Genomic DNA, 24,582 nt, shown 5'->3' with positions numbered 1-24,582 from the left:
GTGTCACTACGTCCAAATTCCATGATGCTTCGCCATTTTCCAGCCCACAAGAAGTTGGAAGCTTCGTGATTCTTTTGAAATCAATGAAAAGCGTTACATTCTCAAATAATCCTTGCAAACATCATCAAATTCACGCTTTAGGGACAATGGGAGATCATGCTACTGCTGAACATACAGAGTTGACTCGGTAACAATGGTAGCCAGGGTTAGAGATGAACCTGCATTTTTTCGATACAGCAAAATTGCGCCATTTGTACTCTGTAGCACATCTATCACGCACAGAGTGCTCAAAAGCATCCTCCATTTCCTCATAAAACAAAGCAAGGGAACATAATATTGTATCACAAGGTTCAGAACTCTTGGGCAAACAAAGAAAACAAAACTGGAATCAAGACAACCTATGGAACTGTATAAAAGCAACAGCATAAACATCCATTCCTGCCAAGGACCTTTTGAACCACGTTGAAGACATCGATCTGCAACTCATGATGCAGAAACCTGACATGCCGGTCGGTACAATAAAGCAACTGACAACAGATGCTGAGCAAACATTTGCGGGAGATGAAAATGAGAACCTCCCTGTGAGCCAAATATTTCATATTGGTCAGCATCCACATCCACATTGCAAACTTTGAGGAACAAAGTTAAGTGCCAAGGAACGTTAGCCACCAACCTACAAAAAGGAAAGCTAGATATACCGAGTCATGGTACCATTCTTGTTTACTGAACAACTTTGAAAAATTCCATTGCATCTAAAATACCACAAGAAGTCAATTTGCTTATTTAATCATCGGATCCAAGATTGAAGCATTACTTAGTAAACAAGACTTCGTAAATTTAGCATCTCTAAAAAGAAAAATTGAACATCTACTTCTTTATTACATGAAAACAATGGTAATGACATCCATAAATAGAGTAATAATCCTCCAAAATGCGTTCAAAAAGCTTAATTCTACATGAGACCTAAACTCCGAAAAAGTTGCAAATTAACAGAATGTACCTGAGATTTATCGCCTTTGGTTTTTCCCAATTGAGCGCTTGCCAGAGAATAAGTGTTTTGGTTTGAGCGTAGGAATAACCCTGTCTGCCTCTCCACGACGAGCATTCTTGTTTCTCTTTTTGACAGATTTCTTTGCAAGTTTTATAGCTTTAGCCTTTTGATCGGAGTCCTTGAAACCCGCTCCAGGAACAAATTCAGCAGGCGCTCTGGACACTGACCTAGACCGGGATGTAGACCTTGTTCGCAACTTCTTATTGGACTGATCCATATCCACATCCATAGCATCACCCCTCTCAGGTGACCTCTCCCTCTTCCGGCCCCTTGATCTACTGCGGGCCCGCTCAATTGCCAAGCTGGGGTCCAGTCCCAAAGATGATAGCTGCCTGCCCATCCTTTTGGACGTGAATTCACGTCTTTTGTCAAACTTTCTTGGTACAGTTGGCCTACTCTCAGCTGTACTTTTCTTGACCCTGTGCTGCTGTATGAGCATGCTTTTCTTCTTTCTGATCTCAGCCAATGCTTCCTGCTCTTCTGGTGTCAAGTCTTCCCCATCCATCTCGAAATTGTCATCATCCGTAGCCTCACGCATTCCTTCCTCTCTTTCCAGCTCTTCTAGTCTCATTAGAATATCAGGATCTATAAAGTCAGCCACATTATGCCCATCGAGAATCTCTGGCAGTATGTCTTCTTTCCACTCTTCATTAGCTAAGATGTAGTTCTTCTTCAAACTAGCAGAGTATACACCTGCACCTCCGTTCTCATCCTCCAAATCCTTTTCAGTTTTCCTCTTCTCATTTTCTGCTGCTTGCTGAGCTCTAGCCTCCAATACTGCCTGAGGTATGCATGGTGGTCTTTCTTTTTGGTCACGTGGCTTTGGTATTGCAACATGAAACCTGTTCAAACAGTCATTTATCTTCTTTGATTTCATCTTTATTTCCACTCTCTGATTCAATAACCTCTCGCAAGCCGCATTCTTTACAGCAATCACTCCGTCCTCTGTCAAAGTGCTCATAGTGAGCAACACTCCCTCATCATTTGTGGCCTCACCTCCTTGACCTATCACCGTTTTCATAGCTTCAGCTTTCATCTCCATAACCAACTTCATGTCCTCTTCTGAGAGACCCTCCAGTGGTTGCAGATCAGTCTTGTTGCAGACTATCATCAAGGGCTTGTTCATAAACAAAGATTTGATGCTATGAAAAAGAGCTGCTTGCTGAGCAATGCTGTAACCACAAGACCCTGATATGTCCAAGAAAAATAAGACAGCAGAACGTAGGTGGGCCAAAGCAGTTATGCTGCACATCTCAATTATGTTACGGTCTTCAAAGGGACGATCCAGAATCCCAGGAGTATCAATGACTTGATATCTGAGATATTTATAGTCGGTATGACCGACAAAGAGTGATTTTGTCGTGAAAGCATATGGCTGCACATCAACATCAGCCCTTGTGATTTTGTTTATGAAAGAACTCTTGCCCACGTTAGGGTACCCACAAATCAAGATAGTCCGAGTATTCGGGTCAATTGAAGGCAGCCTGGCCATGTGTTGCCTAATCTGTTCCAAGTAAGCCAAACTGCCACTAAGCTTCTTAATCAAGGTACACATTCGTCCAAGAGCAGCAACCTTCAGAGACTTGCAGCGATAGAGTGAGTCTCCATACTTCAATAGCTTAACATAGTCTTTTGCAACCTTTCCAATTTGATTCCTTGCCGTATTGACGGCCCCCAAAGCGAGCTTGTAATGATCCTTGTTGTATAGCACGTGAAGAAGATCGCCGTAGAAAGGATGTATGTCATCCAGCCGAGGGAACTCATCGATGATGGTCGAGAGCTTGTCGTGAAAATTCTGTTGAGTGTACTTCACCTTTCGCATGTAAAACTGACGGAGCCGTGATATAGCATATCCCTTGTGGACAACAGTAGGTGTTTGCCGCTGGGTGCGAGAAAGGATAATATCGACGAAATCATTCGCCTTAGGCACCACCGTAATCTTCTTGAAATTGTATTGAACCATCTTTTATAACTTCTGCAGCAAAATAAAAACGACTGAATCAGATATGTCATGTGGGCATGTCATAGATGAGAAATTTGAAACCGACTCCCACTGACCAACCCAACTTGGATCCTCTAAAACCCAAAAAAAACACAGCTCGAGCTACTACATGGCATCCCGAGTACCAGCAGATCATCGTTTTCCCTGCTGAATATCTTCCACTATATAGAATAACCAAAAATAAGGATAGATGCGAAGCCCATCCAACTCAGTCAACATCAAACACGACACCTAGGTTGGCAATCATGCACAGTACAAAGAGCAGACTGAAATCTCGTTTCTGAAAAACCTCTCAAACACAACCTCCTCTCTCAGATGACAAGGTGATAAACACGAAGCAATTAAACGACGCTGTTAATACAAAGTCCGGCAGCCCTCAGCTAGTTCGGAATAATCCCTAACGGACGCGAGACAAAGGAGCGACGCAGACGAGTTCAGCTCACCTAGACGAAATACCGCCGGATTGCACTTCGGGTTCTGACGCCGCCCTTCGGGCACCAGAAGATTGCTTCGTCGTCGGCCACCGCCGGTGATGCCTTATGCCGCTTGACAGCAGGAACAGCGTGAGGAGTGAAATGAGAGAGACGGTGCCCGAGCAGGGGCGATCGAAGGGGTTTTTGTTAGGGTTTGGAGATTTGTCTGCTCAGGTTGAGAGGGTCCGTGGGCTGATACGAAGTTGGGCCTCTCTGCCTAACCCGGCTCATTCGGAGGGATTTCCGACGTTCCTTTTTCCCAAGGGCGGCGCTATTTCCTCCTGTATAATATACATATATAGGGAAATGTTCACTGGAAACCCTAAAAATTACTACAAAAGTGTAATTAAGTCCTAAAACTTACAAAGAGTGCAATCGAATCCTAAAACTTGTCAAATTGATACAATTGAATCATTTCGTTAATTCTGTCTAATTTCACTAACGGAAAATGCCGACGTAGCTCTTTTTAATATTTTCTCTCTCCTACATGGCTAAAACGACGTCATCTTGGTCCAAAATATTTATTTAAATTCTAGATTAAAAAAAAAAAAAACCCAATCAGAACCACGACGAGGGCTTGTCGTCGCCCCACCACCACCTAGAAGGGCCGGCGATGGTGGAGAAGTGGTCGGCGGGGGTCGGTTGGTGACCCTCACTCGGATCACATGGATTTATTGTCGAGTGGAAAGATGTTAACGTGTTTTTGTTAATCCAAATTGATGAGATTTCGTTGGCATACAAATATTCTTGCTTTTATGCAATGTTTTGTTTTAATTAAATTATATCTTTTAGAGTTTTGCATAGGACAATGTAACTCATGATTTTATTTTGGAAAATCTGTAAAAAAAAAAAATTTTAATTTCATCCTATCATCCCATATATGCATATAAAGACAACTGTTAAAAAATGGTTTGATAGCGGGATGCATAACAAAAATGAAAGTTTATAAGAAAGTAATTGTGTTAAAAAAACATATATATTAAAATTTTCAATATTTTGCTTGACTAATAATTCATGAATTTATTCGACGACGTAGAAAAGAATTATGTTCATGGAAATTTCTAGTACCGACAAAACTAATTTCAAAGGAAGTAAAATTATAATAACAAAAAGAAATCATATTGCCTTTAATAAATGGGGCATCGCCTATAAACAATAACAAAACACGTGATATCATTTAGGGGTGTCAAAAAAGCCTGCACCGGCCCTATCCGGCCCGACCTGACCTAGCCCGACCCAAGAATTCACCCTAATTTTCGAGCCTTTCAGGCCGGCTTGGTACTATTAGGGTCGGGTCGGCCGGGTTCCGACTTTTTCTTTTCACCCACGTTTTCTTTTTAATTTATCTTATTTTCATTTTTATTTTTTATATTCTTTTATTCGACGGACATGTCAAGTGATTTTGATTCAAAAAAATAAAGAAAAAAAAGAAAAAAAGAAAGAAACCGACCCGACCCCGACCCGGCCCGAAGAGGGTTCGAATCGGGTCGAGTTTGGCACTATTCGGTTTCGGGTCGGCTCGGGCCGGGCCAAGGGGTCTCGGCCCGTTGACACCCCCGATATTATTGATTATGGTAACTAGATCTTACGTTGAAATGGAATAGATAAAAGAAAGAAGCAAAGTAAATAAATTTGAAACCTCACTTTAAATTGCATCTGAATGATAGAGGACAACTATGTCCCTATGATGAAAATTAGGTAGATTTAATCTTATAGGGATAGGTATAGCTCTTCCATTTTCCCACCTTCGCTAAATTTGTCGATTTCGAATAACACCAAGTAAACATGGTTAATAGGAGTTGGCGAGTAAGGTGGGATACAACCGTAGGTAAGGGTGAGCAGCTCTAGGGTTCGGATAAGTTCCACCCGAAACCCGTAACCTACCCGCTAATACAAGTTCCTCATTTTTTGGAACCTATAACCTAACCTATATACTTTGGAACCCGAAACCTACCCCGTCACAGGTTCAAGGTCCGGTTCCAGGATACTTGAGAACCCGCCAATACAACTCCCTTTGCATAAAAAAAGAAGACGTTCATATAGAGTCAAATGGAGCCGCGAGGAAGGATTTGTTTCCTGACCATGAGAATTGAATTAGAGAAGCTCATGCTTTACAAAAGAGAGCTAGAAGTAAGAATTTTGAATTGACAAACAAATTGTAATAATCCAAAGAGGCCACTATCTGAGATTTCTCTTTATTTGAGAATTATTGACAAGATGAGCAAGACTACGATTCGTCCGAAGATTCGCTTGTAATGCTAAATAAATTGATAATCTTGGCAGAAAAAAAAATCATGTGCGTGTTATGTAGTTGACTTGACAAAAAAGAATATTATTAAAAGAACGGGGATGATGAGCATTCCCAACTCCACCGCTCGATTCATTTACAAAAAGAAAGCATAGGACTTCTTCATGAATTACATCCTTAACTTTGAAAGCATATGCTTATTGGGTAAATTTTATACCCTAGTAGTTTTGTACAGCCATGTGTTTTCATGTTTTGTAACTTTAGTTAAGTTTTATCCTTTTAGGGTTTTCGTGTTCCGATTCCTAGAAAAGTAAAACTGGGAACCGGATCCTAGTCCATTAGAACCCGAAATCGGACTAGGAACCGGCGGTCCGATTCTCCGATTTCCAATTCTACCTTGGAACCATGCTTACCCATAACCGTATGATCCCATATTCTTAAGTGCATAGAGGGAAGAAAGCGTTAAGCGTGTTGGCGGAGATGAAGGGCGTTCAATATCTTTCCCCCGCCATCCGAATCGGGACCATGCCGACGACATTATGCAAAGAAATCTAGGGGAGATTGCCAAAAGAAAATCACACCTAGCCAAAGGGAAAATTGCGATATAGAGCAAGTCGCAACATCCGACGAGCCTATCGAGCCGTGTTTCCAGCGGCCCCGTCCGACAAATCGACCTTGAATGCTCAAAATTACCGAAGAATGATCGTAGACCAAGCAAGCGACTTTCATTCTACCCGCGTACCCGAAATCGATTCCTAACCTCAAATCGGTTTCTACGTAAGAAAGAATTGCATCGGAGCAAATCCGTCCGCACAAATCAATAGAAGGAAACCATTAGGGATTTGGCCCAATAGCCACTCTTCCCACTCGATAAGAAAGAGATGAATCCCCCTAGCTTTTTAGGAGGGTTGAGGACGAGGACGAGCGAGTGAGGGAGTAGGGTATCGTAACTTGCACACGGTACATAGCACATATAGCGTGGCTTGTATAATAGGTTATGATAAGATATAATTTAAAAATAAATCAATAGAAGGAAAGTACTTTTTATTTAATCAAATAATTGAATTCATCACGATAAGTGTGCGGGCGATTAAAAGCCGGGCAGGTAAATATGATAAATAACGCGGAAGAAATATCGTAGGAAGTGCACAACGTCTCTTTCGCGGTCCAAAGATGTCAATGGACCGGCCAATGACAATGGAGTGGGGTCCAGTTATCTGTCATTCCCACGTGGAAATTTTTATTGGAAAAGAACAGGACGATGAAAAGGTGCCACTGACTTTGATGTGGGCCACGGTGAATAAAGGACACAAGACTTCTTCTTCTTCTTTTAATAATATTTTATTAGGAGTTAGTGCGTCGTGATCATGATTGTGTTTTTTCGTGTTTTTGTCGTGATCGTGATCACGATTCAGGAAGTGCCCTGCACGGTGGATTTAAAAGAATAATGTAACGCATTAAGAAACAACAGTAATAAATTAGTAGCATCATATTGATCGATTCGCTCGCTTCTCCTTGTTTAATTTCATCCTCTCTGTCGTCAATTTCATCTCTCTACTTGGGAAGTTGCTTGGAAAAGGCTCGATTCTCGAGTAGAACCGAGAATCGGGGTACCCGGTTTCTCCTTTCGATTTCTCGGATGGCACATCTCACGACCATCCCGAAAAAAAAAAAATCGATCGATTTGATAGATGCTTCCGCTTTTATCAAACAACGTTGATTAAGAGAGAAGTTACTCTGTTTTTGCCTTCTCATTGCCCCGAACCTAAGAGAACTTTCTCATCCGGTAATTACATATGCCTAGTCTTTTTTTTTGGATGAAATTTCATACACGAATCTTGATCGACACATAACACCTACTCAAAGTTGTATCGTATCATCCGAAAGAAAAGAAAAGCAACATCATTCCCGCCAATGCTCAGATAAACAAAGGGATAACTATAAAGTCTGAGTCCAAAAATTTTGTTAGATTGGTGTACTTAGGTTCTGAAACTCTAATTTCGTTCATTTAAATCCTAAAATTTGCAACTTCGATGCACTTTGACACCCCACCTCGATTAAGCAAAAAATTGTAAGTTTTGTGACTTAAATGCACGAAATGAAAATTTTAGGACTTAAGTACACCAAGTCGACAAGCACCGAGACTTGGTTTGTAATTATCTCAACAAACAAAGCACTAGATAGCCTTTTTAACTATGGTTGGGATTCAAATTTAATTTCACAATAACCTAAGTTTTGGTCGTGTTTCTAGATTAATTCATCTTATAGAGGCTTCAAATCGGGTTTCGTCTGAATGAGAATTGGTAGGTGGCGGCTCCAACCATAGGTATGGATATTTGTAGAGATCTTGTTGATAATTTTGCAAAAGTCTTCATAAGTACAGCTGATCAAATCGCAATTGAAATGACCCTATATAGTCCGTTAATTACGAAATTAGCAATAATATATGGGATCTAGATAGAGCTCATTTTAGGTTGTTAGTATCGTAAAAAATGAATGATTTGAAAAATATATTCCAAAAAATCATTGCTTACATCGCTTGAAATAACAAGTCTTTTATTATTGGCGATAGTTTACTTCTGAATATTTTCATAGACGATGGAAACACTTGTTGTTTCTTCGTTTTTTTTTTTTTGTCGAGGTCGTTTCTTTGTTTAGTAAGCGATATAAGCGATCTTTTTTAGGAAAATATTTTTCAAATCATTCATTTTTCATAAAATAAACGAAGCCTTATCCTTATAAAATTTTAATCACTGTTATTGTAGTTTGATTTAGCAACCTAGCTGATAAGATTGAGACGGAGCGTACGAAGTTTCCTCCCGTGAATTGCATGATAGACTCCAACGTAATTGGCAACTACGCGATGATGATATTTATATTCTTACTTGTTAAGTGAGGAAGCATAAAAATTGTGCTTTGTTATTGGATCGAATTGATTATGGCTGTCACTAGTTTTGATTGGGTATTGTCAGATTTCGTCCTTATCCAATGTCCAACGATGTCTGATGAAATTCGACAAACTCCAGGTCGATTGTCCAATAGATGGAATGAGGTTGAAATTTTTGTATTCATCCGATTTAGAAGGATTCGATTTGGCTAAGCGATTTCGTCTAGTTCGGGGAACTTTCCTTCATGTTAACTGTCCCCCGAAAAAAAAAAACATACATACATACACACGTCACACAGAAAATGGAGAGAATCACATGCATGAGGTGGGGGTAATCGATTTCAAGGTGGGTAATTCCCACCCTAAAATCGGAAACTGCCCACTAAAAGTAGGTTCCACAAAATGGGAATCGAAAATCGATCGTGTCCTCGAAAGCTGGGAATCGAATATGCGTCTTATATTTCACACATACACATATATACACACACGCACACAAAAGCGTACTGAATCAAAGACCTGAGGTGACAAAAATGTTCACAAACGCCAAAAACATATTCAAGTGAACTTGGAAAATGGGGAAAAGAGAGAGAAAAAGAGAATTCACCTTCGTAGATGGCGCTATGGATTTCTACACATTTGAGGACGATGCTGCGGTAGTTAATGTTGTCCTCCTCGTTGATGAGGTAATAGTCACACCCCGCACCCATCGGACACGTCAACATCCCTTATCGATCATTAAGTTGTGACGTCCCAACACGCGTCACCGACCCATTTAAAATATTATCTTTTAATTGAGCGCATGCGGAACGTGCTACTTCCCTATACAACATTTAAACGATAGTAGGGATAGCACAACAGGCAGTCAAATCAATCAACATCAACAAAACAACACTTTTATTTATTTATCTCATTAACCCTGGGAAATTCATATATACAAGCTCTACCTCATGGCCACTTCCTACAACTATAAAAAAATATATAGATATTAGATTTAGATTAAGATTAATGCTACTCCGTGCTAACTCAAAAATGGATCCACGTCTACTTCCAGCTTTCCACACCTAAGGGCCTAAAAAAAAATTGACAACAACATGTGAGATATAAAATTTCCTTGAGTGAACGCCTAAGTCCTAGTAAGGCACTAATTCGCTCGGGGTGGCCTAAACATACAAGTCAATGTTAATAACGGATCAATAGCATGCGATTCTCACAACGCTATAGCTACCACATGATCAGACGCAACTCAATAGTTAACCATTAATCACATGTCAACTTATCTCGCCCTAGCTCACATAATATACAGTACTTAACATGACATTCAACCATATACAAATCAATGCTCACAACCAGAATACTGATGACAACTTTCATGCTAAATATGTAATAAATAAATTGCACGTGATCACCTACACACAATTCAATCATCATCCTTGAAAGTTGCCAATCAATTTATTACATGAGCTAATTTCTATGGCTATTCCCAATATCGACATCACAATTCAAGCATAGAACGATCATAGACGAATATTAAAACTACACAATAATATTAGTAAAATAATAAATCGATAGCTTATCGTCAAAACCTCGATACCTTATCGTCCAAACCTCGATAGTTTATTGCTAAAGCTCGATAGCTTATCGACCAATGCTAACAAACCCAATCATAGTTAACAAAAAGTAATTATGGCTAATATAAAGTAACTACAATTAAAGAAACGTAACTATAGTTAACTAAAAGTAACTATGGTTACTTTAACTAATCAGGGTTGACTAACCCGACCGCGATCAACTAACCCAACCGTAGTAAATTAACTTAACCCAATCATCATTAACTAAACTAACCAACCATTAACATAAACTAATCTATCCCTAAATGTAATTAACGACCTAATCAGAGATTATAGGTTAACTCACAAATAACACCCGGCAACGACTCGAGCACAATAACGGCGATCCTCGATGGCTCTCGGCCTCTCGGCTCGGCATGGAGGTCGGTAGCTTGAGCTCGGGGGTGGCGCGTGGCTTGGCGATAACAACCCGCGATGGTGCGGTAACGAATGACGAACGGCGGAACTTGAATCGACGCCGAACAAATCGAGTCTCCACCGACCAGCCTCCGGCCAGCTCAAATCCACGAAATTCCATCGAATTTCTGGACAATCAGCCCTCATAGCCAAATAGCCCTCGATTTTATGGTCGCGTAGGAGAAAACGGAGCTCAATTCGCCCTCCGAATGAGCTCAAACGAGCGATTTTTTCTCGGGCGTGCGTAGAAAATCGAGAAAGAGAGAGAGCTCAGGATGGGGGAGGTTTTGGCCGAAAATTGAAGAGAGAAATGAGAGAGGAGAGAGGGATAAATAATATCCCCTAAGCTTCTTGAACAAGCTATATCCAAGATAGAATCCCCTCAATAAATGTCATGCCTCTAAAGTTTTCATCCATAATGGTTTCTTGACTTTTCTCAATAATGCAAGAAGGACATTTTGATCATTTCACAAGTAAGTGTAAGTTAGTCATTTGGCACAAATGGTTGAGGGTACTTTGATTTAGCATCAAGGGTAAGATGGTAATTTTGCAAATGAGTATAATGGTCATTTTAAGGCAAAAGGGCAAAATATGAAATTTACCTTTAAGGGCAAAATGGTAAATTCACTTCTAAAGTTTGACCAGGACTAGGCTCGGGCGCGAATAGTCTTGATACTTTAGTTCGATGGTTAGACTATCTGGGCATGATTTTCTCCGACCGATACTCTTGGATTATCCAAATTTCTTTTCGGATCGATTACAATTACGTCCAACCATTGTTCCTTAAATTTCAAAAATCCTATTTTATTTATCAGATCGAAATTCGTGGCTAAAATCCGTCGAATTTATTTTTCTTACAGACTTCAAAATTTTGGGATGTCACGATGATCGGTGTACCCATTCTTCCCGTTGCTCACGAGAGTGGAGGTCTTGCAGGGGAACAACCTGAACTTGGAGATGAGGAACCACTAGGTAAGAGAGAAGACGACGTCGACACATACGAGGATGAGGGCCTTGGCGCCAATATTCGGGAGTACTGTCGACGCTATGGCACGGTGGGAGGCACTTGGCCGTTAAAAACTAGCCGGGGAAAATACGGATGGCTCTGAGGATCGAGAGAGCTCTTCGGGGTACGAGAGAGAGAAGGGGGTCCGGTTTAGGTGGGCGATTCCACATCTAGAATCCACACTTTGAATCAAAAATTGAACCAGCTCTCATGTGAGCCGATCGATTCGGTTTGGTTTAGATTGGTTTGGGCGGTTCTTGATTTTTTTGCACACCCATAACATGAAGTCAACTCTTGTGAACTTTCACAAAAAAAAAAAAAAAAAAAGAAAAAATCGCACCTCTATATAAATAATGTGTTGGTATGGAAAAGGATTAGAGCCAAATACAAAAAACCAAGGTCGAGAATCTACTATTCCCATTTTATCACCTAATATAAATACGAAGAAATCTATAAGAGGTAGTGAAAAGAACCCAATGTCCACGCGCTCATCAAATTTTAAGATTAGCAAGTCGAATATTAGCCACTTCTCTCCAACGTAGATTGCTCGCCTTACCTAACTCGAGATCTCAGGTCGGGTGAGATCGACGGCCTCCATGGTTGCGATGTTTAGAGAGATTACGGGGTCTCTTTGTCTCTCATCTGCAGCCACGGAGTTCGATGTTGTTGTTCGTGGCAATGGAGGTCGCAGGAGATCCAAGCGGTAGTGGGTAACGATGGACGAGCGCCAAAGGAGCTTCGGGTGAGCAATCACGAGCTTAGAGATGATGAACATCAAAAGGAGCTTGCGCGTCGAAAAGAAGGAAAAAAAGAAATAAAAGGGAAAAAAAAGTCAAAAGAATTTCAAAAAGATCGGAAGAAAAATGGCATGGCTTCATCCACGTCAAGCTTTCAAGATTACCAATACAACGGCCGATGACACCTAAATTGTTACATTTCGGGTAAATTCGGCGAGACTTGTCCGAGGGAACTCGATCGTAACCTTTCTGAAGGATTAGGACCGCGTTAGTTTAATAAAAAAGGTTTGCGACTCGATCGATTTTGGTACTATAGAATTCGAATTGATCGTGCAATTTCCCCCTAATAATTATTCTTTCCAGTTGCCCCCAAAAAAAAAAAAAAGGTAGGAACGAAGAGCAGAAATTACCATAGCCGTAGCCGGGCACTTAAGTTAAATCTATTCTAAATTAAGGCACAACCTCTCTTGGTCGTTTATCCATAACCGCAACAAGCAAGTTTAACCCCAAAACTTGCCATGTTCTTTGGCCTCCCCTATAAATACCCAACCAAATCGAAAGATCTCAAGCAAACACTAACAACAAAACCAAAGAGAGCCAAAAAAGAAAGAAAAAAAAAAAAGGGAAGCCAAATCGTCAAACCCAAAAAAATAAAAAGAAAGGGAAACAGAGAAGAGCTCTCTCTCTCACTCTCTCTGCAATGGCCGCTTCTTCTTCCTCCGCCAAATTCATCTTCCCACCGTCAATCTCTTCGTCGTTCCCTTCTTCTTCTTCGCATCGATCGAAATCGAAACTCCTCTCCTTCCTCTCTACCACCGCCGCCGCCGCCTCGCCAATCTCCTTGAAGCTCTCCCGCTCTCGCTCTCGCTCTCGCTGCGGCCATGCCCCCCGACGCTCTCCGATCGTCGCCACTACTCTCAGATCGGTCGAGTCGGCGGAGGCGCCGCCGTCCAAGTCGAGGGGGGCCGAGCCCGCCGGGGCCGATTCGGCGGGCAGGCCGACGATCCTGGTCTCCGAGAAGCTCGGAGAGGCGGGGCTCGAGGTCCTGCGCGGCTACGGGCGCGTGGAGTGCCTGTACGACCTCTCGCCCGAGGAGCTGTGCGCGAAGATCTCGGCCGTCGACGCGCTGATCGTGCGGAGCGGGACGAAGGTGACGAGGCAGGTGTTCGAGACGGCCAAGGGGCGCCTGAAGGTGGTCGGCCGGGCTGGGGTGGGGATCGATAATGTGGACCTGCAGGCGGCCACCGAGTATGGTTGCCTGGTCGTCAACGCCCCCACGGCGAACACAGTCGCCGCCGCCGAGCACGGCATCGCCCTCCTCGCGGCCATGGCTCGCAATGTGGCTCAGGCGGATGCCTCCATTAAAGCGGGTACGCGCCGGAAAGGCAAAAAGCCTCTCGCGATTGGTCGTCATTACCTCATTTTTCCTTTTCAGAATTTTTTTTTTGGTCAAACCTTTTCAGAATTTCGAAACTTCATATTTTTTAGCATTTTGCATGCCAAATCTTTAGAAATTCAGAGATACCGACACTTTAGACAACTAATTTAAAATTGTTAGATTTTATGAGAGTTTTGGCTAATCCCAAGCAAATAGGAGGAAAATCAAGTCCACGACCTCATTGAAAACATCCATACTGTTGATATTACTATAATGGTTTTTTTTTTACATGCTACGAAGCTGCAAAAATGTGCTCTTTTGTCTGGAGCGATTTGATTCTAAACTGTCGTGCACGAATCTATCTCTACACAGGATGGAAATTCTTAACTTAGGTTAGTTCCGGCTTGATTTTGGAATTCTCTTAGCAATGGCCCGTAGAATTGAGTGTCCATGTCAAAGAATTTCAGACGGAGAACTCCCGATATTTCCATAAGAGAAGTTCGGGATATTTCGCCTAGATTCGAAGATTTTAATGATTTAAGTTAGGTGAACGATCTATTTTTAAAGTTGGTAAACAATACTAAGTCGAGCCAATTCAAGCGTAAGTAATTCATAATCGCTCCATATTAGCAAAATTAGTTTCTTCTTTCTTAATCTTACTGATAAAAATGGGGGAAATAATGCCTGAAAACATCATTAATCTCTCGAAACCTTTTTTAACCAGTCGTCCGTTCAATCAGACACTTTGCACACCTTTCGCGGCATCGAATCTCCATTATGACCATCGTAGTGGGCGAACTCGTCTATGATTCGTCCTCTTTCAATCATCCCCCACCAAAAAAAAGAAAAAGAAAAAAGAAATAGAACAAGAAAAACATTTTCTTTCATGGGGGTTGGTGGCGGTAGTTGCTGCTTTGAATTTGATATTTGTATGCTAGATCTGCTGCTTTGATGAATACTGTCCATTGGAGGCGACTTGCTCTGTAAATGATAAAAAATAATAGTAAATGCTTTTCTGCAACGTCCCATCTTTAGGGGCCTCCACATGCCCCACGTGCCTAAACTGTGCATAATTGATAAACTAATGCGCACCCTATATGCAATGCATCATAGATCCATTAATAATGAAAGATGTACAGACCAAAATCCATTAATAATGAAAGATGTACAGACTAAAAATTATTGCAGATGCTGTCCCTAGCCTAGACTTAGGAGATCAAGCTGTGGTGCATTCAGAATTTAATGGCTATTCTAGTGTAAACTTGTGTTATCAACCAAGCGGGAGATTTCTAGGACTGCTGATCGTTGAATCTAGGGAAGTGACAACATAATCTAATTTCTACCAATCTTTTGTTTTCAAAGTTGGAAGATTGTCATTTTTCTTTGGTTAGGTTTGCTTGTGAGTTCTAGCAGGGTCATGTGTACATTACGGTGCGCAACATAAAAGCCCCACCTTTACCCCGCTGCGCTGGACCATGCTTAGGTTGACAGACTTCTTACCTTTTGAAAGAAGAGGGTAGGTACTGAAATGGGAAATATCACGAATATGGAGCAGCAAGGGAAAACTCAGTTGCTCCGTTTGGCAGGGGACACCTTTAAAGTAGAATGAAGTTTTGTCATAGCGTCAGGAAAGACAACTTCAAGGAGGAGAAATCTAATTTATTGTGAAGTCGAGCGGGTTTACGGAAGTTCTTGTAAAGTTAGAATTGTCACTCGTCTTTTTTTATAAGAATCGGTTCATTAGCTCGATCCTTCTCAGTTATTGATTTGTGTTTAAATATTAGTAATTTAGGCTGAATTCTATTTTTCATAAGTTAAGCAATCAACGTTAGTTTTCTTTAGGAGCTAAATGAGACAGTTTCTTAATTTAGACTTTCGCTGCCTTCAATCCTCGTTAACTGTACCATGGACGAATGATTCTTCCCACACTGTTTCCAAGAGTTAGAGCCTCAAGTTGTAAAATGTTTCTGTTTCTTTTAGCATAAACAAGATACAACAGAACCAAGGTTTCACTTTTTCGGTGGTTGGATGTTGATTCATCAATTATTGACCTGCACCATTGTTCATATCTGGCTGGACTTATAAAGATGGAGAAAGCAGCTATCAGATGTTGGCGGGCTCCTTGCGAAGAACTTAGATACTTAAGTATCTATTATTTATTAGAATTACTCACAATGCTAGCTTTTTCTGGACTCATGACAATGCGAATGCCTTGACCCAGATATTCTTGCCTCCCTCGATTTTTGATCTATTCCCTTAATAGTGCAGGATGAACTCGATCGCTCCTTCCATGTTGCTAATCTATTTTTCATGATCTTCTCAAGGAAAATGGGAGAGAAACAAGTATGTTGGTGTCTCTCTAGTTGGAAAGACGTTAGCTGTCATGGGATTCGGTAAAGTGGGATCAGAAGTTGCGAGACGCTCAAAGGGTCTAGGAATGACTGTCATAGCACATGATCCGTATGCGCCGGCTGACAGAGCCCGAGCCATGGGTGTGGAATTGGTGTCTTTTGATCAAGCCATTGCTACTGCAGACTTCCTTTCTCTCCACATGCCTCTCACGCCTACTACTGATAAGATTTTCAACGACAATGCATTCTTGAAGATGAAGAAGGGAGTTCGCATCATAAATGTTGCCAGGGGAGGAGTTATTGATGAGGATGCACTAGTCAGGGCACTCGATAGTGGAGTAGTTGCTCAGGTGCTTGCGCTCTTCTTTTCCCTCTTAGTCAAGTTGCTCTTGCTTACGATAGTCTTGATCCGGTTATGTGGAAGGACAATCTGCTTTTGTTCTTCATATATGAGGGTGCAAAAACTCAAGGAGATTTGCTTCTTCTTTCTTTAAAGTCTTAGGCCCCAATCCAAATTGGTGGTCAGGTGATTTCTTTTGCTAGCACAAGTGAGGAAAAGGATGCACGACATATCCTATCGTTGATTTGTTTCCTCAATTGAAAGGCTATCTCTCTGTTATAATGTTGTTTCTGCAGACTCAGTGAAGATTTTTCTTCTTCTTGTTCTTCCAACAGGCAGCACTTGACGTCTTCACAAAGGAACCCCCACCAACAGACAGCAAGTTGGTTCAACATCCTAATGTTACTGTCACACCTCATCTGGGAGCCAGCACAAAGGAAGCACAGGTAACTTTACACTTGAAAAGTTAAACAACACGGAAGATTTTCGCTGGCTAAATAGCTGCTTCAACTAATCAAGTACCTTAACATGAACAGGAAGGTGTTGCTATCGAGATTGCGGAGGCCGTTGTTGGAGCATTGAATGGAGAACTTGCTGCTACTGCGGTCAATGCTCCCATGGTTCCCCCAGATGTAAGATATTCTACTACTCACACCTAAATCCCCCACTTCCAGTAACATATTGTTCGTCAGCTAACCTCTCCTCTTCGCAGGTTCTATCAGAACTGGCTCCTTATGTGGTACTAGCTGAGAAATTGGGTCGGCTAGCCGTGCAGTTAGTGGCAGGAGGGAGAGGAATTCAATCTGTTAGGGTCATCTATACGTCAGCTCGTGACACGGATGATCTCGACACTAGACTTCTTCGAGCAATGATCACAAAGGGCATCATCGAGCCGATTTCGGCCTCGTACATCAATCTGGTCAATGCAGACTATACGGCCAAGCAAAAGGGCCTCCGTATAGTTGAGGAGCGGGTGAGGGTGGATGCCTCCCCGGAGTCTCCCGTCGACTCAATTCAAGTTAAGATATCCAATGTGGAATCTAAATTCGCCAGTGCAGTCATCGAGAATGGAGAGATCAGCATTGAGGGGAAAGTGAAGGATGGGATTCCTCGGCTTACTTGTGTGGGCTCGTTTGGGGTTGATGTGAGCTTGGAAGGGAACCTTATCCTGTGCAGGCAAGTTGACCAGCCGGGCATGATCGGCTGCGTAGGGAACATACTCGGCGAGCATAATGTCAATGTGAGCTTCATGAGCGTGGGGCGGACCGTGCGTAGGAAGCATGCTATTATGGCAATTGGTGTGGACGAGGAACCGAATAAGGAGACCCTCAACAAAATCGGAGAAGTCCCGGCTATCGAAGAGTTTGTCTTCCTGAATCTATAATTCAAATCATGCTCTCCTGTTGTTGCTGCCATTTCTATGATGAATAAAGCTACTGGCCGGAGAGGCGATAAGCTCTGTCCCTATCATTGCAGAAGCGGTGGTGGCAGTTGTTTTACCGTGTGTCCCTATCTAGTCTTATCCATCACCTTCTAGTTTTTAGCATTAACGGTATTGAGAGTGTGCCATGGTCGTTTGTTTGTAACCTTCTCATATAATATCCTGTAGAACTGTATTTATGTTCTTGGCTTTCTTCCTCAGATATGAATCAATGAAGTACTTGTTTTGGGATGGGGAATACATTACAAAGTCAAGATCACATGTGACAACTAGTCTTCCAGGAAAGCTGAAGCAATGCCGATCTCTTGGAAAGTTCCGACACTTGTTTGTGCCGGTGCTGGCAATGGAGGTCAGGCTACTTAGCATTCCATCATCTTGAAATAGTCAAGGAGCAAGCACTGAAATTTAAGCCTTGGTGAGAAAGGGGATCTGCCTCAGGCTTAAAACCTGCTGAGTTAGGAAAAACGAAAAACGTTTCTCGGTGCCAATCTGTTTTGACAGCCGAGATAAATCCATGATCAGATCTATCATCTCATTGTCCAGTAATGGAAGAAATCATCATATGTAACGACTAAAGGAACAATTCTCATTGGGGCCACTTTTCGTCTCGGCAGAGGAAAGCAGTACGAAAAAGCTGTAATCCGGATTGGGGGCTTGTCTAGGATTTATAAGGGTTCAAGACAGAACAGGTCCAATGCTGCCAAATTGTCCATCCATATTCCCCTGCAAGAAATACGAACCTGGGAAATTTTAGGGAAGGAGAAGCACATAGGATCCTAGAAGAGAGGGGAAAGAGAGAGCGCGGACGAAAACTACGCACAAGTACTTATTGACCCGCTTTGGAGGTTTCATGATATTTATATATATATTTTCACATGTATGGAGAAACATAACTTTCGAATTTACGTGACAACTCAAGATTTCAAAAGAAAGAGTACATCATTAAGTGTAAAATCCGGAGGACAAAGAGAACACATACGACGGTCCGATGGAAGTAGAGCTGGGTGATGGATTTTCTTTGTAAAGAATTGAGATGATAAAGCACATGTCTATACTGATTTTTATTTATTTTTATATAATTCAATCATTACTACTTACATATTTTAATTATTTTTAAAATGTCGAAGCCCCACAAATTTCCACATCGCTCAAATATTGAATGTTAATTTACATATAATTTGTAGTTAAGGAAAAAAATTATTTTGCTTATGTATATGTGTCCAAACAAAACATGCCCTGGACTGGACAATCTCTCTCTTGTTTCTCTCTTTCTTTTTTTTTTTTTTGGGTAACGGTGGGAAAAAGGCTTCTGTGTCCAGGCCCAGACCGGACCGGTCCGGCTAGCAGGGGCAATATGGGAAAAAGGGTTTCGACCAAAAAGGACGTGATGGTGAAGCTGAATGCACCTCGGGGATGGTGGTGGTGATATAGCGTAGGCACGGATTCGTTCTGCAATTCTCGTGTTCTTGGGAGTTCGATCGGAATCAGAAAGGGCGGACTCAGATCCTTGCAGGCCAGTCGGAGGAATTTTGGAGAATAAGGGATATGGCAGGTGCTGGAATGCATCCCTATCACCAGCAATGGGCCCCCGCCACCGCCGCAGCTCCCCCTCCCGCTCCGGCGCCCGCCGCCGCCGCTCCTCCTCCCCCGCCTCACGCCCACCCCTCTCCCATCGCTTCTCACGACGAGGTCTCTCTCTCTCTCTCGCGATTTCGCGTCTGCGTGCTTAAGCTTTTAGCCATGCGTGTATTGAGGTGCTCGAGATAGAATGGAAACTGCCTAACCCTAATTTGAAGTCCGGATCTTTTTTGTCTTATTTTGGTTTTTCGACGGTAGCAGCTATGAAGCGTTATGATCATGTGCTGTGGTGTGATCTGAGTGAAATCTGAAAGCTCAATTTGTCGTCGTAGAGCATTGGCTTTTTTTTTTTTTTTTTTTAATAAAATGTAGTGACGACCTTTAATGAACGAGCTCGGCTTCTCCTTTGCTACAAGAGCCGGTGAAGTGATTGGGTGTGTGTATGCGATGTCTTTAGGTCCGGACAATCTTCATAACCGGCCTCCCGGATGATGTCAAAGAGAGGGAACTTCAGAATCTGCTCAGGTGGTTGCCTGGCTACGAGGCGTCGCAAGTGAACTTCAAAGGTGAAAAGCCCATGGGTTTTGCACTGTTCTCGACAGGTCAACTCGCTCTTGCTGCTAAAGACACGCTGCAGGTTGGAAGTGGAATCATGCATTGCACTGATTGATTATAATTTGCTGTGCCTCCTCTTTGCGTGTGTTATTTGTCATTCTTTTCTCACTTGTGCATTGACTGATTTTGTCCACGGGGTGGTTAGGATATGGTTTTCGATGCGGAGACAAAATCTGTCTTACACACTGAGATGGCCAAGAAGAATCTGTTTGTCAAGAGAGGTGAGCTCCAGTATGCCATATTATGATTGCTATCTCAGTCCGATAAATGCTGTCTCAGATTGCTGTCCGAGATGGAGGAAAGAAAATCGAGACTGCCTTATTTAATGTTCACTTGGCCATTTCTCTGGCGGCGTTATTATATATCCAGCTTTCTCACTCAAACATTAAATGCGAGATCCAATTTTTGAACAACGAAACCTATAGAGGGCGAGTGATGCTCAGATATTGTATAAGTAAATAGATAACTCCGTCAACCACTTAGTCAGAGGGGACGTTTATTAGTTGAACGTGAAGGGAAAGATTTATGCTGTTATGTTTGGGTTCTGTGGGAGACAATTTCTTTGTACTGATAACACCTTTGTTGCTTTAGTAGATTGTATTATTCTTTCGATGGAGCTGAAGTGTATGAAACATCCAAGGGAGGGCCATTTACTAATTATTAACTCTTCGTTGTTCTCTGGTCCTTTCCAACCTGTCCGTTTTACTCTAGACAGAAATTAATCCAAGCCAAACATCGAAAAACCTCGGTCATTGGTTGCCAAAAAGAATTGATTAATTGATTCTATTTGTATTTTTTTTTCACTGTCAACACCATGACCATCTATGTGAACAAGCTTGTTTTCTACTTAAAACACCAAATTTATGGTAGTTGATGGGTAGGCTGTAGGTAAGCCTATTTAAGGTTAAATGAATGGAAAAAAATTAGAAGGTTCAGACATTTGGCAGTCTAAATAGTATACCTTAATTAATTCCCCTCGCTGCTAATTAGTATTATGTGATCCACATCTGCAACTGAAATTCTGGATTCTGATATCCATTTATATGCAGGAATTGTGGCAGATTCTGGAGTTTATGATCAAAGTAAACGCATGCGAACTGGTGGTGACTATGGTCATGCTGGCTATGCCAGCCCTTCTCCATTTCATCCCCCTCCAGCACCTGTTTGGGGACCACATGGGTAAGAAATACTTTTTCCCAGTGTTTATGTTTTATAATGGCAAGGAATTGTGTGGACGGAATAAGAGTGAACTGAATGAATGGTTTATAAGAGGCTTGTGCTGCTGTCTATAATGAGGCACCTCATGCGGCAGTGTTCTTACCAGATACTGTTTATGTATCTTAGGTATATGGCTCCCCCTCCTCCTCCACCTTATGATTCATATGCAGCTTATCCTGTGCCTGCGGTGCCAATGCCTGCTCCTCCTCCTGTTCCAGCACCTACCAACTATGTGCCTGTACAGGTAGAGCTGAATTACTCTACTTCAGTTGTGACATTTGTTATTTATTGCCATGGCATATCTTTCATTTAGATTTCAAACTTGATTTTTTTCCTCAAGTTATGCCTTCAATGAGAATTTAATCAAGTTTGCTTGCATCATATTGTTATCAACATAATTGAAGTGGTTTTGATGAATTGCAAAGTTCAAGTGCTTTCCTCTTTCCTGTACTGTTGAAGGTGATCCGATCATGAAATGGAATAGTTGCTTTTGTATGTTGTTATTGAATTACTTGCACTCCACCTGTATAAGTTAATGACGCTTCAAATGATGTCAACTTGCTGGATACTTTTCCTTGTTTAACAGGTATCTTGCTAATGCTTCATGTGCCAGATATTATTTCTTGATCATAAATGTAGAGCAGGCATTAGTTTTGTACACAGACCGTCGTGTTGACATGATATGAGGATCTTCTTTTTGCAAACTTTGCCAACACCTTTTTGATTCTCTACTCTCATCAATCTTTTGTAAGGATGTTGAGCTAGAGGTGTGCTCGTTGACCCTTTAAAATCATTATAAGGGCCTTCATGTACAAATAATTCCTTGCTTATGTCGCCCTGCCATTTGGGTCATTAGCAATTCTTACTCGCTTTACCTGTGAAGCTTGGGAAAGTACTAATTATTCTGGTGAATGGTTCTCATCCTTTTCTTCGACTAATGAGTCTTGTTTGTATGTTTATCATTCTCTCTTTTTCTGAGTCTAGTCTGTCAATAATAGATTTGGGCAGGGACATTTCTGTATTTCTGATGATTAATTATCTTAGTCTTTATGCTAGAAACAAAATGTTGGAAAAGAAAAAATACTAGCAGGTCAAAAATATACGTATCTCAGTATTTTGTACTCGAGCATTTTGTTTGTGTGTGAGTGTGTGTGTGTGTTTTTTTTTTTTTTTTTGACAACCAATCTAAAGTGTGGCTTTTCATGTTTGGTAAATTGTTGGAAAGCGTACATATTCCTTATGATGGTTTTGCAGAACATGAAAGACAATCCTCCATGCAATACCTTGTTTATTGGGAATCTCGGGGAGAACGTTAACGAGGAAGAACTCAGGGGTCTTTTCTCTGTGTAAGAAATTTTACCTTTTCATGCTTCCCCTTGCCTATTTAGGACATGGCTGCTGGAGGGACTTCATTTTTCACCTCTTTGGAATCTGGTTACACAGGCAACCTGGTTTTAAGCAGATGAAAATCCTTAGGCAGGAAAGACATACGGTTTGCTTCATTGAGTTTGAAGTAAGAATACCGTGCTAGTTTCACTTCATTTGATGCTAAGAACATTGTGTAGCATGTCTCATGTATCAAATTCATTCATTTCTTTGGACAGGATGTCAATAGCGCCACAAATGTACATCACAGTTTGCAGGGTGCTGTTATCTCCAGCTCTGGTTCTGTCGGCATGCGAATTCAATATCCTTTTGCCATTTGATTAACTATTGTGAATGGGTTGTTTATTCTTGCCATCCTCTCTCTCTTTTTCACCTTCGTAGCACTAATAGCACTTTGTCAGCTCAATTTATTCTGAGGATCTCTAGAAAGACACTGATGCAGAAGAACTATCTGCTTGGAACTGTCTTTAGAATTGGGTGTTATCTCCGAAGGTTGCAGCATATGGATTTGACAATTATATTAAGCCTTTAAGTCGACACTCTAGGTTGGAGGAGTTGTGTTCTTGTGGCTGTTTACTGTCATTGTTAATTCGGCTGTTTTAAGCAGTTGGCAGGTTTATCCATCAGTATACCTTAAATGAGATCTTGATTTTCTGTCTGGCTTTGAATTTAGCAGTTACTGAGATCGTGATTTTTGAACGTCCATTTACATGTGCTCTTTTACTGATTACGTATGGTGAACACACAATGACATGTTTTATACTTATTCTTTACATCATCGTGGCTTTGTGCGACTTCTCTTGTCATTTCTTTGACGCATGATTACATACTCAAAGAACCCATTTGGGAAAAGAAAGGATGCCGGCCAGCTTGTTGCAGCTCCAGGTGCCAATGGAGCTCCACAGACGATGACTTATCAGTAGCTTGAAGGGGACGTACTCTGTTTCTCATGCTCAACAGAATCGAACTACCTCATCCTAGGATGCATCTTGCAGCTGTTCCATGCATCCATTCACCATCAAGTCATGAACATTGGCATCTCTCTCTACATATGGATGAGACCCCCTAGATAGTTGTATCATTAACATGTCATCTGGCCATGTTATATTTACTGAAGTCATGCATTTGTTAAGCGGGACATACTTTTGCCTGGATTAGTTTATAGAGGTTGACATATTTATCTGTACGTTTGTCTGGTGCATCAGTCTGCACTATATTTGGTTTATTTGCTTTAGCACCTCAATTGCCATTCAGTTCATTGACATAAACAATCACAAAGTCCATCGGTAGATGACATGTCATGCAGATTTAGTGGGCTATTGAAAGCCTAAACATATCATGGACACAAGGAGATAACGACATTCAGACATTGGAAAAATACCCTCTATCATCTTCAACTGTCTCATAGCATTACTCTTGCCATGATAACAACATTGGTCATAGACATATTGCAAATTGAATATCCTTGTGTCCCAAGCAAGGAAAGTCATTACACTGTTTTAGCAGAATTATTCAGAGAATCGAGATTACAAGTTGCTGTGACTTTGGTACAGGCTTGGTAATTAACAAATGAGAAAGCGCCGTACTTCTGAGGAGGTCCAAGCGGTGCAGCTGCTTTTTCTAACAGGTGATTTTGCTTTTAGGAAGGAGTGCTCTTAGATTAACGTCCCTCCATAAGTTTGACAGATCCACAGGGCAGATCTTATCTTGAATTTAGAACAGAGCTGAAAGCTCTTTTGAGGCATATCTCCAGCAGATTCATTTTAGGATGACCGTAGTGATAAGAGCTTTCTGATGTATGAACTTGAAATTTCAAAGTCAGTTCCTGACATGATGCGCTCGCTCAA

General features: G+C 41.5%; 3 protein-coding genes across 8 annotated transcripts; 2 read left to right on the top strand and 1 right to left on the bottom strand.

Annotated features, from left to right (window-relative positions):
* Positions 1-284: 284 nt before the first annotated feature.
* Positions 285-3,733, bottom strand: LOC115752714 (nucleolar GTP-binding protein 1-like). 4 transcript variants are annotated; one of them, XM_048274483.1, is made up of 3 exons: positions 3,497-3,733; positions 1,001-3,026; positions 285-673 (listed from the first exon to the last, which is right to left on the bottom strand). In XM_048274483.1, exon 2 carries the CDS (start codon positions 3,012-3,014, stop codon positions 1,008-1,010), a length of 2,007 nt encoding a protein of 668 aa, XP_048130440.1. In that variant the 5' UTR covers positions 3,015-3,026; positions 3,497-3,733; the 3' UTR covers positions 285-673; positions 1,001-1,007. The 4 variants fall into 4 exon arrangements, with proteins under 4 accessions (XP_048130440.1, XP_030546881.1, XP_030546882.1 ...); XM_030691021.2 differs by having other exon boundaries at positions 285-579; positions 1,001-3,029; positions 3,497-3,732; XM_030691022.2 differs by having other exon boundaries at positions 285-579; positions 3,497-3,732.
* Positions 3,734-13,035: 9,302 nt separating this feature from the next.
* On the top strand, positions 13,036-18,168 carry LOC115752682 (D-3-phosphoglycerate dehydrogenase 1, chloroplastic-like). Of its 2 annotated transcripts, XM_048273652.1 has the most exons (6): positions 13,036-13,052; positions 13,093-13,798; positions 16,131-16,507; positions 16,833-16,943; positions 17,034-17,129; positions 17,210-18,168. In XM_048273652.1, exons 2-6 carry the CDS (start codon positions 13,129-13,131, stop codon positions 17,879-17,881), a joined length of 1,926 nt encoding a protein of 641 aa, XP_048129609.1. In that variant the 5' UTR covers positions 13,036-13,052; positions 13,093-13,128; the 3' UTR covers positions 17,882-18,168. The 2 variants fall into 2 exon arrangements, with proteins under 2 accessions (XP_048129609.1, XP_030546831.2); XM_030690971.2 differs by lacking the exon at positions 13,036-13,052 and having other exon boundaries at positions 13,061-13,798.
* Positions 18,169-19,241: 1,073 nt separating this feature from the next.
* Positions 19,242-24,582, top strand: LOC115752684 (U2 small nuclear ribonucleoprotein B''). 2 transcript variants are annotated; one of them, XM_030690972.2, is made up of 9 exons: positions 19,242-19,627; positions 19,974-20,153; positions 20,277-20,352; positions 21,181-21,310; positions 21,476-21,593; positions 22,604-22,695; positions 22,793-22,862; positions 22,954-23,036; positions 23,562-24,582. In XM_030690972.2, exons 1-9 carry the CDS (start codon positions 19,484-19,486, stop codon positions 23,656-23,658), a joined length of 990 nt encoding a protein of 329 aa, XP_030546832.2. In that variant the 5' UTR covers positions 19,242-19,483; the 3' UTR covers positions 23,659-24,582. The 2 variants fall into 2 exon arrangements, with proteins under 2 accessions (XP_030546832.2, XP_030546833.2); XM_030690973.2 differs by having other exon boundaries at positions 19,244-19,627; positions 22,954-23,040; positions 23,566-24,582.

This window comes from Rhodamnia argentea, chromosome 2, assembly GCF_020921035.1.
Source record: "Rhodamnia argentea isolate NSW1041297 chromosome 2, ASM2092103v1, whole genome shotgun sequence".
In the NCBI taxonomy this organism is placed as follows: Eukaryota; Viridiplantae; Streptophyta; class Magnoliopsida; order Myrtales; family Myrtaceae; genus Rhodamnia; species Rhodamnia argentea.
Note: the sequence above shows the minus strand (reverse complement) of the source record. Positions and strands in the feature narration are given on the sequence as shown.